Source organism: Megalops cyprinoides, chromosome 22 (genome assembly GCF_013368585.1).
Source record: "Megalops cyprinoides isolate fMegCyp1 chromosome 22, fMegCyp1.pri, whole genome shotgun sequence".
Lineage (NCBI taxonomy): Eukaryota > Metazoa > Chordata > Actinopteri > Elopiformes > Megalopidae > Megalops > Megalops cyprinoides.
The window spans coordinates 15,115,964-15,130,488 of record NC_050604.1 but is presented as its reverse complement, the minus strand read 5'-3'; the positions used below and the strand labels follow the sequence as shown (position 1 = coordinate 15,130,488).

At 44.7% G+C, this 14,525-nt stretch overlaps 1 protein-coding gene across 2 annotated transcripts; it reads left to right on the top strand.

Annotated features, from left to right (window-relative positions):
* On the top strand, nt 1–12,234 carry LOC118769733 (mothers against decapentaplegic homolog 1). 2 transcript variants are annotated; one of them, XM_036517020.1, is made up of 7 exons: nt 1–58; nt 5,687–6,245; nt 9,133–9,396; nt 9,526–9,642; nt 10,848–11,069; nt 11,341–11,597; nt 11,891–12,234. In XM_036517020.1, the coding sequence occupies exons 2-7, from the start codon at nt 5,846–5,848 to the stop codon at nt 12,032–12,034; spliced, it is 1,404 nt and encodes a 467-aa protein (XP_036372913.1). In that variant the 5' UTR covers nt 1–58; nt 5,687–5,845; the 3' UTR covers nt 12,035–12,234. The 2 variants fall into 2 exon arrangements, with proteins under 2 accessions (XP_036372913.1, XP_036372912.1); XM_036517019.1 differs by having other exon boundaries at nt 9,523–9,642.
* Nucleotides 12,235–14,525: the final 2,291 nt, after the last annotated feature.

Genomic DNA, 14,525 nt, shown 5'->3' with positions numbered 1-14,525 from the left:
AGCAGCTCTAGCCAGGCTGTGTGTGAGCCTTGGAAAGGAGCTGGTCGGAGCATACGAGGTAAACTTTACTCTACTTTTTGACATAACAAAAACGCACAAGTTCCTCGAAAACCTGTATCTGTCTCTTTTACCACATTAACTGTATGCTAGATAATGCGTCTAAATGTTTATTTTGAATGGTAATAACGTGTTGCGGCTTCTCTTTGCAATCTTGAAAGTTTTCTATTATTATACTAGACACTAGGTAGCTGCCTCCCTGCTTACCCAGCTACATAGCTAATTAGCTTCCATAGCGGTGTTTATCATATGCTGTATTTCTAAAACATGTGCACATTATCTCTATAGTAGTTGAGATTAACACTGAAATAATTTTACTTTTAAGAAAATTGTTGTGAAGTTTCTGTAGTTATTAGCTATATCCGAATAGTTAATGTTGACATTTGTATTGCATGGTGATAACATTTTTTTTTAACTTGTTGTCATTGATGTCTGATCACTCACAGTTAGTTTCAGTGTTTGTTCAATTGCTTATTCAAATTAATTTGCATTTATGCATTTTTACAGTTGTAGTTATAGAGTTCATGGTTATGTGTATGTAGGCAATTCCTCAGGTCTCTGCATTATTAACCACAGCAGCAAGCCATTATCATGGACCATCTCAGGAATACGGGAGTCTTATAATGGTTAAGTTCGCATGCGCCTTTTTCAGTTCCCTGGGAGCTTTGTTCATGTGTACAGACCCTGTGTTTAACAGTCTGTGGTCGGAGCAGTGCAGTGGGCACCTCTGTGGCCTCACACCTCCAGGGTCGGGGGGTTTGAACCTGCCCTTTCCTGGGTGGAGTCTGCGTGTTCTCCTCCATGTGGGCTTTCTTCTGGTGCTCTGCTTTCCACACACAGTCCAGTGACATGCTGTCTAGGTTAATTGGCATCTATAAATTGCTCCGTGCCCTTTGTGTGTGTGTGTGTGAGTGTGTGTGTGTGCGTGCCATGTGATAGACTGGTGTACCATCCAGGGTGTGGTCTCCCCATGTATCTTGTCCCTTCCAGGTCTGGTTCTGGCTCAGGGATTGGTGAATGGATGGATATGAATGTTTGTATACCAATTATACAAGAAAGTCAGTTTCAGCCCTCAAGACAACTGCGCACAGTGTAACTATAGTAGAAAAATTAACCACATGAGTTAATCCTTGCTTTACAGTACATTTGTGAGCCATTCTCTGGATACATTAAATTTATCAGGTTTTCCAGTGCTGCATACTGAACAATGATGTGATCATATGCTAAGCAGAGGGTGTTCGCCCGAACACAGCCATAATCCAGGGCTTGTTGTCTTGAATGGTCTGATTAATTGTTGGAGAAATGAGTGTTACAATCGGGAGCTGTGTGCTGGCCATGTGAGGGGCTTCAGTCTGAGAGCAGGAATGCTTTAGATAGGTAATACAGTAATACTGTATCTGTGGCCTGAGGTCTGTGTTTAGGTTCAGGCTTTTCATTCCCAGTGTGCGTATATTCCCAATGTTCAAATTGTTTGTGTTAGGTGGTGCTGATCTGTGTGTTTTAATGGTGTGCACATTTGTTTAGAAACATCATTTTTGCTGGTCAGATTCAGATAATATATATAGCATGTAAGTGTGTTGTTTGCATTGGGCTGACACTTAGGGTGTGACCCAGCACAGCCATTTATATTAAGCAGTATTATAACAGGGTCTTTCTCAGTCCTGGTATAGAGGGAGGCTATAATTGAGCGTGAGGTTAATGGAGGCCCCATCTAGCCTTGATAAATAATGTAAGATCTTTATAATGCTGAGTCCCAGGGGAGCGCCCAGAGAGCAGCATTACTGTGTCCTCATCCTACAGGAGATCCTGAATTGATTAACATCCCTGAAGCAGCACAAAGTGATACAGGGTAGCATGAGGGGTCATCAGTCAAAGTCATGCCACCAGCACTCATGCTATGATCCATTTGGTTACAGCACAGGCCTACGCATGCATACAGTCATATAGACTTGCAGAGATATAGACTAGATCACGTACACAAAAGCACACATACAAACATGTACACACATAATCACACATACTGGCGCAAGGGATCTGTCAGTTATATCTACAGTTGCGTCTACCATGAAAAGAAGTGGCAAAATCTTTGCCTGCTCTAAAAAGATAGTGTGTCTGTGAAGAGCCAGTGTGTCGGCTCAGGTGGGAGGTGACCACAAGGTCATGGTTTTTATGGCGTTTTTTGCGGTCTCTCAGAGAGGATGTACTGTAAGACCGAGGGGGAACAGAGATGAGCGCGCGCTGGTGCGACCGAAACCCTGCGCAGGTCATGCGCCAGCTTGACATCATACCCCTGGCTGATATGATGTGGAGGGTGGGCGTCTCAGCCCAGCTCTGCCACACAGACAAACCGCCGTGTTTTAAGGACGATGATGTCATATTGATGTCTGTAGAGGTACACATGGGAGGAATAAGGGCACTGTTAATTTCGTCTGTGACACATCTCAGGCCTCGCATTGTCTCAAAGCGTCAGTACAGCCACATCTCGGCTTGTTATGCAAGAGTGTGATTGAGGCAGCGGTCAGATGTTATGCAGACCTCCAGGTCTGGAGGGAGTTAAAACTTGGGGAAAAACCATGGGCTGTGACAGTAGATGATTGTGCTCCCAGACCCAGATGTTTGAATATGTTTTCCTGGAAACTGAAATGCGTGGAATTTGATTAAATGTTGTTTTTTAGTGCCGGACAGCTGGTCTCAGATGTGCAGGCTCTCGGTGGCGGTGCGTGAGCTGGTGGGAGGGAGATTTGGGGGGGGGGGGGGGGTGTCTGCAAGTGTGTCGCGGGAGGAAAGCAGCACCCTTCTGGCTGTGTTATCCGTATCCTCAGGTTAGGGGGCTGCAGTAGGCTAGGGCCTGTGGTGCAGACCCGGTGGGTGCCAGGCTGGTTTTATACCGGCTCACTTTTTTTTAAAGCCTGTTGAATCTTAACAGGGGCAGTATGATGAAACATCTGTGAGAGTGCTCTTCAGTAAATCCTTTAAGGTACTCCAAAATTAACATCTGCCAATTCACAGATGCTGGTAGATTTTCTCTTAAGCCAGTAATTTGGAGGGTCACCAGTCACTCTGGCGGGTGCTTTTTTGTGTAAAAAAGAAATCATCATGGCCCGTTATGTTAGTCTGGCAGCCTTTGAAAAATGCAAGATGCCCAAATATACGCCCCTTTTGGACCGGGTCCTGTTGGTTTTTTCCTTTAGGTCCATGGCAGAACCCCTCTGTCATATTTGATTTTTGTAATATAGTACTGGTCATCTCTGTACAATCTGATTGTTCAATCACAAGCTGCATATGATGGCTTAATTCAGCAACTAAAAACTAACTAGCTAATTCTGGTCTGAGACGTAATTGCCCTTTACTATGCCTGTCACATATTTTGATAACTGAGTCTACTATCAGTTTAAAAAAGTGGAGGCACACTAACTACACTGAATCAACAGAATGGTAGAGTAATGAAGTCCATGTTCCGCATGGTACATGCCATCATTAAAAAGAGGAGACCCCTATCTTATTTTGAGTGTCTGTGTGAGTAAGTTTGATTCAGACTTGATCAAGCCTTTATGTCCTTAGATAATGTCTAGCGAGTTAACTAGTTAGCTAGTGGTAGTAGCAAACATTACTGTGGTTTAGCAGTCATTTTTAGCAGTAATGTTATCTTGCTGGCTAGCTTTTTCAGCCAACTACATACGTTGCTACCATATACATTTGTGTTTGTATATTAAATATTGGATTTAGTTAAAAAGTAGTTTGATTCATAGTGAATTATTTTGGCTGGTGAAGAATCCAATTGGCTGCTGATTTTTTGTCATCTACCAGCAACTCTGGCTGGTGGACCAATAAGTTAATTTCATACTCCGGGTGTAGATCAGTTATTTGTTTGAAGTGTCCCCATGACCCACTGCACTCTGCTCCTGCAGGGGTCAGGAGGACAGAGGCACAGCCTCTCTCCACCTGCAGGAAGTGTGGACCTGCACCGAGGCAGGAAGTGACGTCACCTGGCGCAGATAGGGGGAGATAAGCCCGGTCTCTGTCCCCGGGGAGCTGGCCTGACAATGTGGAAGGTGTCGCGGGAGTGTGCGCTCGACACAGAGGATGTCTCCCACCAAAGATGTTTTCCTTTCACGCAGCTTCTCCATATGGGTCCGCTTCCCCGCCAGTACCCCCCCCCCCAGAGGCGAGCGGCTGCGGGGCTAAATTTAGGAGGGACTTTGAGTTTTCCCCACGGCCACAGATAGCGGGCCCCACTGGTGCATCTCCTGGCTGTAAACAGCACCTGCCTTCAGAGGGCCTCGCGGTTCCTCTGCCGGCCTTTGTGCAGCAGTCACATAAATGTGGCTTATGTCTTAGCGGCGGCCCAAAAATAAAACGCCGCTCACGGGAATAAAATGCCGTCTGTGTGATTCGAATACCACTGCTGTGAAGAAGGTGCCGCGTGCAAGTTTAAAATACCTCACATTTGAATAAGTTACCGCTCGCGTGAATAAAACGCTGCTCATGTTTATGCTGGTGAACGCTGGGGGAGAACAGATTTTTATTGCTCATAAGGGGAAATTTGATATACTTCTGCGTTTACTGTCAGAGATGGGCTCATAAATAAGACATACTGCGTTCAAGAACTTTTAGGTCATGGGAGTCGGGGAAGAAGTCAGCATGTTGATGGAAATTATTCTAATTAAATCAAGGTTCATTTCTATTGAAATAGGCAATAGACACATAGACCTCTCTCAAGTGTCTGCTTCGCAGCTGGGAGCTTCATGGAGGGCAGGCTTGATACTAAAGGCATCATGGCTGGAAAGTGTTGTTTTTCTTTGTGTGGTGGAGGTGAGGCTGTTCCCAGCATACTGAATGCTTGGAATTACAGACAAGGTCTCCCTTTAGAAGGACCCTCCGTAACTTAAAAGAATGTAATTCTGCCGTCACTCTCATACTTTGATTGTAAAAAAGAATTTAATTTACGAGGTCACTTGCTGTCATTGACTCCAGGCTATTCTTGTTCTTGTATTCTTGTAGTTTTATGAAATATGTGTTTTTGTTCCCCCTGTTAATGGCTTGCGTATATGAGTGTACATTGTGAATTTGTGTTTTGGGAATACAATTAATGGCCATGTTTATTCTGAATCCCAGGATGAATTCCTCTTGTTATTACAGCGTGATGGGTTTTAAAACATTGGTTGTCCATATTTGTTTTGGAAGGAGCAATTTACACTTTTGATCCTATAAATCTGGTTCAAACCACAAGTCATTTCCTGTATTCTTTTCATTCTGCAAAATGGAAACCTGCCACCACAGTGCAAACTCAAAAATTGTTAAACTCTATCTGTTGATTAAATTAGTGTGTTTACTCATTGTGCATATCAGACAGGAGATTTGTGTGATCTCTTGCTATATAAATAAATGCTATAAGTAACAAATCACTGAAATGCAGATGGTCATCATCTTTTCTTAAAATTTTGAAATATTATCAAATGATCCTTCCTAAGGCCACATCTATTGGACTGAGATGTTCATAAAGAGGAAGTATTAATGTCCTAATATAGAGATAACAGATAACTGACATTTAGAGTCTTTTGACAGCATGCTGGAAGGAATGTGTGTTGGTCATTTGAGTTTGTAACGGTGTTCTGTTCCTCTTTTTCAGGTATGCTGAATAGGTGCTGTGATCTGCCGTGAAGACTGAGGACAAGCCCAGACTCACTGGTTGTGCTTTTCTGCGGTGTGAGGAAGAGGAGAGGCTGTGCTGCTGGGCTGCTCCTGGCTGTAGGGCGAGAGACAGGGCGAGGCGCCGGGGGGGGAGGCGATGAACGTCACCAGCCTGTTCTCCTTCACCAGCCCGGCGGTGAAGCGGCTGCTGGGCTGGAAGCAGGGCGACGAGGAGGAGAAGTGGGCGGAGAAGGCGGTGGACTCCCTGGTGAAGAAGCTGAAGAAGAAGCGGGGGGCCATGGAGGAGCTGGAGCGGGCGCTCAGCTGCCCCGGCCAGCCCAGCAGCTGCGTCACCATCCCCCGCTCGCTGGACGGCCGCCTGCAGGTGTCCCACCGCAAGGGCCTGCCGCACGTCATCTACTGCCGCGTGTGGCGCTGGCCCGACCTGCAGTCGCACCACGAGCTCAAGGCGCTGGACTGCTGCGAGTTCCCCTTCGGCTCCAAGAAGAAAGACGTCTGCATCAACCCCTACCACTACAAGAGAGTGGATAGCCCAGGTGAGGAAGCGCACCCAGCCTCACCATACAGTGGGGTAGCGTTACTGGGCCCAGGCACACTGACCTACATTACATAGATAATCTATATTTTAACAAGTTGTCTTTAAGAAAGGGGGCATAGGAGTTTTTTGTGACTTCCCCTTTTGTGCTCTTAAAACAGTCACAAAGTCACCCGCAGCAGGGTTACAAATGGCAGCAGCAACTGTAGCGGTCATTGCTGATGGAAACGGGAAGCAAGTTACAGTGAAACGGGAAGGAAGACTCCTTACATTTAGCAGTAAAGACACTAGATGGTGTCCCTGTTTGACTTGTGTTAATTACGCACACTGCAGATCCCTGCAGTTGGTAGTGAGAGCACTGCAAATGCAGCATCCATGTTATTCCAGTTGTTTATACCCAGCTCTGGTGATGACACACCTCTGGTGACCATGTGAAGCTGGAGCAAGTTCTTTCATTGAGATGCAAGGGAGCAGAGTGGAGGGGGAACTCACTGCCCTGGGTGCAGTTTTAACTACAGCCTATATCAAGTGTGTGACTATAACTTTAGTTCTCGCATGAGTCATCTCGTCCCATAGGACCTGCATGCATTTTCTTTTTGCTGTTCATACTCTCCCCCAAAAATACATCAGCCAAATATATCACCTTCCCTTTCTGTCAGAAAGGTATTGCACTTTCTCTTTCAGCCAGGTCTAACAGCTCCTTCTGTGAGCCAGGTGTATACCCTCCTTGTATCACCCTCATCTACTATTAACCAGATGTAGTACCCTTCATTTCTACCAGCTAGGTATATATTTTTGTGCTATAGTGTCACTTTACAAACACGTGAAAGAACAGCTTGTGAAGTAAAGACAGACGCTTCTCTTTGCTTGAGAGAAAAACACACCACTTGTTTTCTGTTGGCTAAGCAGAAGAAGGTCAGCTGACAGGACAGAAACAGCTGTCCACAGGGCCGTGGGGGAGGGGAGGAGGTGGGGGCCGCTAGGGGCAGGAAATTACAGCCCGGCAGAATGAGAGCCTTATTCTGGGCATGCTCTGGGGGCGGCTGCTGGGAACACTCGGAGGAAGTCTGTCAGCCCTCACAATGACAGGAAGGACCGAGGGGTGAGAGGTGAAACACCTGTCAGTCCACACCCTCCCTCCCTGCCCACTTTTCATGTCTGCCGAGGCCTTGTGACTCGATCTAGACGTGAGGCAATGAGTTCTGCTGCATTAAACCCCTGTATGTGCCCCACCATGTTTGTGCCCCGTGAGCTGTGTTTAAATTTTATGTGTGTTATATGTACAGCAATCATAATGAGTATCAATATTAAAAATAGTTCTGGTATTTAAACGTGTGAAAATAAGGAGGGCCGTGACAAAATGGCTCAAACTGCACGTGGTGTACCCCTGTCACAACCTTGGGAGAAGCCTTGGGTCATGTCACAAAGATGAGACAGTAAAATGCTTTTGCTGATTTTTTTGCTCTGAGGATGGTTCTTTATTTGACAGACAGTGAGGCCACTGTGTGAAACAGGCGGTGAGTGTTGAGAGAGTTTCAGTATGGCACTGTCCTTTTTTATCCAGTGTAACAGTAATAGGGCTAATGATGCAGTGCCTGACTCATGTCTCTTTTTACCATCAGCCAAAGCAAAACTCCCTGGCAGTCAGAATGGAACAGATTCATTTCTCTCTGTTTTCAGAGCATGATACTGACCTCACACTTATATTTCAGAAAGGGGGGAGATGGCAAAATGAAACTCCTATCTTTCTTTTGTGTTTGACAGCTTTGGAAGTCTTCCACATTGAGTTTAGCATAATGTATTTGTAGACGTTACAAATTCCTGAGAACAGTTCACCTCGGAGATGTTGTTTCAGTGCAGAATGTCTGGCTGGAAGGCACAAATACACTGAAACAACAACCCAGAAGCTGTAATTCCAAAAATGTAGGAACAACTGCAGTCAGTGAGAAGAAAGTGGAGATTTTACAGTGGAGTCATTAAATACTTTATGGTGTATTTACACCATACTGGCCAGACTGTGCTATACCCTGGCGTGGGCAGTGTAACGTTTACGCTACCTCCAGGTAAACCTCATCCATTTCCGATATGGTACTGGATGTGGCCAAAAGGTTGTGGAACGAGGCTGCTTTCACAAAGGCGATGGTGCTGATTTAATCAGCTGCTCTATGGGTATCCTGTTACAGCCCTAGAACTGAGGTAGAGAGACATTGCAGTTACTGAGGAGGGGAAGTGTACAGTGTATTCTTATGCTCATGAAAACCTCATTTCATTTAAGTATTGATAGATTGTTGCTGATTACCTAAAATGAAACCCTTGATTTCCCTACACAAGCAGATTAATTCATTTCAGATTAATTTAAAAATTTGCAAACTACACTCTGATTCTGATTACTTGGAATTTCCCTGCTACCATGTCGATCGTAATTAACTGGAATTCTGGTATCATGGTAGGAATCCACAGGCAAAACGCACATTTTGGAGACGAGCAGTCATATAATCACCCTCACCCATTCAGTTTTCATTTCTCTCATGCTTTCCACTTAATTTACGTAAGGACAACTGGAAACAACATCCACTCTCATTTTTTCTATTCGAAAGTTGACAAGTTCTGTACGCTTGGTGAAGAGCAGCTGACCTCTACTTGAACGGATTTGAGTTTGGGACTGCTAACCAGCCTCCTTGAAGAAGAAGCCATTTCGAAAAATAAATAAATAAATGAATAAAACCGACAGGGCCAGGTAGGCTCACGTGTGGCCAGTGAGAGCAGCGCCAGGGTGTCTTTACCACCTCACACAGCCCTCCTGTCAGAGGAGACTGAAATAAAGAGGCCCTTTCCTCTGTGCAGCATCTCTCCGATTGCTCCTTATTGATTTGTCTCTGTTCCCTCAGTGCTACCTCCTGTGCTGGTACCCAGGAACAGCGAGTTCAATGCCAAGCACAGCATGTTGCCTCGGTTTCGCAACCCCCTCCACCAGAACGAGCCCCACATGCCCCACAATGCCACCTTCCCGGACTCCTTCCCCCAGGCTGGCAGCCTCCCCTTCCCCCTCTCGCCCAGCAACAGTTACCCCAGTTCTCCGGAAGGGGGCAGCAGCTCCACCCTCCCTCAGTCACCGTCCAGCTCTGACCCCGGCAGCCCTTTTCATATGCCAGGTGAGGTGCCTTTGTCAAAATCAGTAAAGGAAAGCCAACAAATATGGTCATGCATTTCTGAAATGTCTAATTGAAAATTCATATTTGCTCATACGCGTATTTGATATATACCCTGTTCATATTCAGCAGAAACTCCCCCACCAGCATACATGCCCCCGGAGGAGCAGGTGACTCAGGACTGTCCCCAACCCATGGACACCAACATGATGGCCCCGCCCCTACCACTCGAAATCAGCAACAGGCCAGGTAACCCCCAGAAATGCTCACACTGTATTCAGTCCAGAGTAGGTCTGTGGCACACAAACAGCTGTGGAAAAACCTCATAAACATGCCGGTGTGTAAACAATTCCCCCTGAGGCTGACCTGAAAATACACCTCTGTTCCAGTTTTACATGTAAACATTTTTTGTAACACAGCACAATCAATATTACAGTTTATGTATGAATTATTATGATGTACAAATCTCCCAGTGGGCTCATAAAAGGCTGTCTTTTATGCGTGAATTTTTTTATTTTAACAGAAATGGAAATCCAGATGGAGTATACTTCAAATGCACGATTGCATTTGGTTTGTTTCATTAGTTATCTGGTCACTTGTCCTGTTCGTTATCATCTGAATAAGTTGTGAATCTGGAGCATTTTAATAGGCTGTATTTAACAGGTCTTTAGTGGCATAATTGCGGACTGGTGTTGTTGAATGACTTCGAGCCACACTGGCTCAGTTTGAACTGAGCCATGTTTTTGGAACGCTCCCCACCCTGGAAGTTGAGTGTGCATGTGTGTGTGAAATGGTGTTTATGTTTGAGCCACTATTCCCAGAAACTCTGTATTTATTGTTATACATCCAGTGTAAAATAGCAGCAGAGTGCGGCCCTGACATGCAGAGGAAATGGAGGCGAATGTTGAGATATTTGTTGGAGGTGGTGCTGGGTAGTTTCAGCTTTCCAAGCTGCATCCTGTGAAGTGGGTTGGTTTCCATTGTCAGAGTAGACAAAACACACCTGCAGGCCAGTGCCACTGTGTAAAGGAAGTTTGCCAGAAATACGCACAAAATAAACATTATTTTTTCCCAACGAGCAGACAGCTGGCATCACCTCTCTAAGATACTGAGTAAAGGGCTCCTAATTGATGTGTTACTGTACTTTTTACTGTACAGATTAATCAGTTTAATACACAGTTCCAGAATTGTGGAACTTTTATATGTTGTTTAGAATGTTCTTTTGTCTGCACTCAGTCAGTGTGCTTGAGGTATGCTTAGTTCTCCAAGACCTGAATGGGAAAATGCGGTGGAATGTCCCAAACTCTTGATGTTTTAAATGTAGTACTTCCATGAACTCTGCACGCACATTCAAGAACAAAACTCCATAGTGGTCAGACTGAAAGTCTCCCATAGCTTCAGGGTCCGGTGAGGTGTGAAGGTGTGAAGTGACTCAGTGCGCGTCTCCTGTTCAGATGTACAGCCAGTCGCCTACGAGGAGCCCAAACACTGGTGCTCCATTGTTTACTACGAGCTGAACAACCGCGTGGGAGAGGCTTTCCAAGCGTCCTCCACCAGCGTGATGGTGGACGGCTTCACTGACCCCTCCAACAACCGCAACCGCTTCTGCCTCGGCCTCCTGTCCAACGTCAACCGCAACTCGACCATCGAGAACACCCGACGGCACATCGGCAAAGGTAGGCTTGGGCGCGCCTCTGCGAGGAGGAATCCTCACAGCAGTAAAGGAAATGATCAAATCAGTCAGTCTTTTTGTATATTTCAATATGAGGGAGTGGGAAGATCTTATAAAAACTATTTTCAAACCATATACCATTTTACAAGTGTTGGCGCTGTGCGACATGACAGGTAGCTAAAATGTTCCTGGCAGACGGTTACATCATTTTCAGGATTGTTTGCTTTAGGTCTGTCTTTGAGCTGTCAGGCTGTGTGTGTGTGTTTTTTCATCAGGTGTACATCTTTATTACGTGGGAGGCGAGGTTTACGCCGAGTGCTTGAGCGACAGCAGCATCTTCGTTCAGAGCCGCAACTGCAACTACCACCACGGCTTCCACCCCACCACCGTCTGCAAGATCCCCAGCGGCTGCAGCCTCAAGATCTTCAACAACCAGGAGTTCGCCGAGCTCCTCGCCCAGTCCGTCAACCACGGCTTTGAGGCCGTCTACGAGCTCACCAAGATGTGCACCATTCGCATGAGCTTCGTCAAGGTAACATAACGGATGCCACTGCACAGCAGTCATGCACACACATATCCACCAAGACAGGCACACATCTGGCTAGACACACATGTACTCAGTGCCCACAATTGCACATAATACATACACATGCACACGCACACACATATACAGAGCTGAATTGCGTATATTTACACCTGTAATTCCAGTAAAACAGCTTTTACCTTCATATTTGAGCCAGGTGTTCAGTAGGTCAGTGTGCTGCATGGCGCACAGATCTGCGAGATGCATGTTGAATTTGCTCTTGATTTTGGCCTGTATTCTAGGGCTGGGGCGCGGAGTATCATCGCCAGGATGTGACCAGCACCCCCTGCTGGATTGAGATCCACCTGCATGGTCCCCTTCAGTGGCTGGATAAAGTGCTCACTCAGATGGGCTCCCCCCACAACCCCATTTCTTCAGTGTCCTAGACTGAACTGGGAACAGTAGCAGACTTTTATCACTTGCCTAGATGGAACTGGGAACAGTGCTGGATTTCATCGTTGACCTATACTGAACTGGGAACTGTAATGGTCTTCATCAGTGTCCTATATTGAACTTGGAACCAGTACTCAGGGGGGAGGGGGGTGTTTTACTTGAAGGACGTCCGAACTGGGCACATTGCAGACTGGCGGGGGGGGGTGACTACGTTTCTGGAAGATACTTGATCTTTGCGACCAACTGTAATAATCAGACCATTGTACTCATTACCAGTACCCTCCTGCTCTCGTTCTAGTGGTCTCCATTTCATCATGTTTCCAGTTTACACAGCAGTATTCTGTGGTAACCCCAGGCAGTCTCCTGGGGTGCTACAATGACACACCTGCGTAGAATGGAGGGAGTGGAAGGTGACCAGCCGGGCTAAAATGAAATGCATTCAGAAAGACTATATTAAAGGAATTTAAATAGAATAATTAGATTATGGCTGTAGTAGGATGGTATTTGAAATGTCTCCCAGACATGTAACTGTTCTTTCGTAGAACTGAGTAAAACGTAGCACAGGTTAAATAGAGGTCAAGTTCAGAATCCCATAGCTGATATACTCTCATGGGGTGGGAGGGTGGGTGGGATGGGGTAGTGTCAGTAGGATGGGAATTAAAAAAAAAAATGTGCGTAATGTTGCTCTATTTGTGTTCCGGTCGTGTTCATTCAGCTAAATTTAAATTAGTGTTTAGGTAAACTCACTATTAGAGTAAGTGCTGTGCAATCTGTTTGGAAGTGAAGATTTGTTTGACTAGTGTTGCAGGGTTACTGCAGTAGCTGATAATGTGATGACGCGCAGTTGAAGTTGAATATGTCTCGAGCTGTGCACGGTACAGCTCATGTGTTCAGACAAGGCTGCATTGCAGAGGTTTCTGTCCATCTGTGTCCTCCTATTTCATTGACTCTGCAGGGCTTTGCTGAACGACTGTTATAAAATAATGTGTTTGCCCGAGCCTTTTTTGATAACGAAGCATCTTTTGAGTTGTGGACTGAAAAACAAGCTGTTTCAATGCTGATCGAGTTACTGACAACCGTGAAAACACTTTTATAAAACGCAGACCTTTCATTTCTTACCTTTTCCTTTTTTTTAACCCATCTGCTATAAAATGTAAAATGTTTCTATTTTCTAAAAAATGCTGTTGTCTTGTACCTGCACTTTTTCAATGGCTCCCTTCCCTCTTTTGTTGTGGTTTTTGAGTAGTAATTCCTGAAAGTAGTTCTATTCCATGGCTGTCAGGCCCCTCCTGGAAGACTCAATAAAACTTTCAATACAACACTAGTCTTGTTTGTTCAAAATTAACATGTAAATGATGTGTTTATACTTAATAAAGTCAGAACCTGTTTGCTTTTTCATTGACTTTGATGTTAGGTCTGGTGTGAACTCCAAACATAGTGACCTTCACCTTTATTAATCGCATGTGTAAATTGTAACGAGGATATGATTCATCAGAAAAAAAATAAACACAAGCCATCTATTTTTGAGCTTCATGAGGTTCGGGTACATCTCATGGAGGATCACTGACCTCTCCCCCCAGTAGAATGTTTCCAGGTGTTAGTTCCTTCTTATGAACAGCTTTTTTTGAGTTCAATAAAATAAAATTAATCTTTGATAATTTCCACAAATTATTTATCAGAGATATGGAGATGGCAAAGGCCACTCAAGAATAATTCATCATTAATTAATAATTCATTTACATTAAAGCATGCCTTCTCAAATCATTATCATGCTATGGCTGTTTTCAACCACGACCAGAGCTTCTTGGCAGATACTACCAGATTTTTAGCCAGACATGTTCTGGTGTATGATTTAATATGTCTTGCCTCATGTCTAACAAAGGCAATAATAGTAGAAGTAGTTAGATCCACATTCATATTTCAATACGACCTTCATCTTTTGGACATCAAATATACATTTGATAATATTCACGAAGCTCCATTTTTGTGTCATCTGAAGAAGTACCAGGTGTACGTTCTATTCAGTTTTGCAGACCTGTGCATCTTATTTTTGGCGTTGTGGCTTCTTGTTTGCATTGCTGCTATGAACAACATTTTCATGTAGAATACATGAAATGGAAGATATCAAATTTTATTGAGGATAAAATCAACCACAAACACTACCTTTTGGGTTTGAATTTGCCTCAAGTCATTTTCCTCCTGGCGTGCTGAGATAAAATTGTCAAATATACAAGGTCAACCCTTGAAATCACATCTTTCTTGATTGTGGATACGACACTCTAAACTGGCAGATTAATATAAACATGGATATATTGGAAGGACTAGGCATCATGTAGTCTGTGGAGGGCAAAGATCCTGAAATATACCAAAATATGCTTAATATTTGCCTCATAAGTATGAATTCAGTGTGTAGCCTAAACTGCTTTACTGCCCTGTGTTTACATAGACCTGCCAAGTGTCTATAAACGTTTAACATTTGTGAGA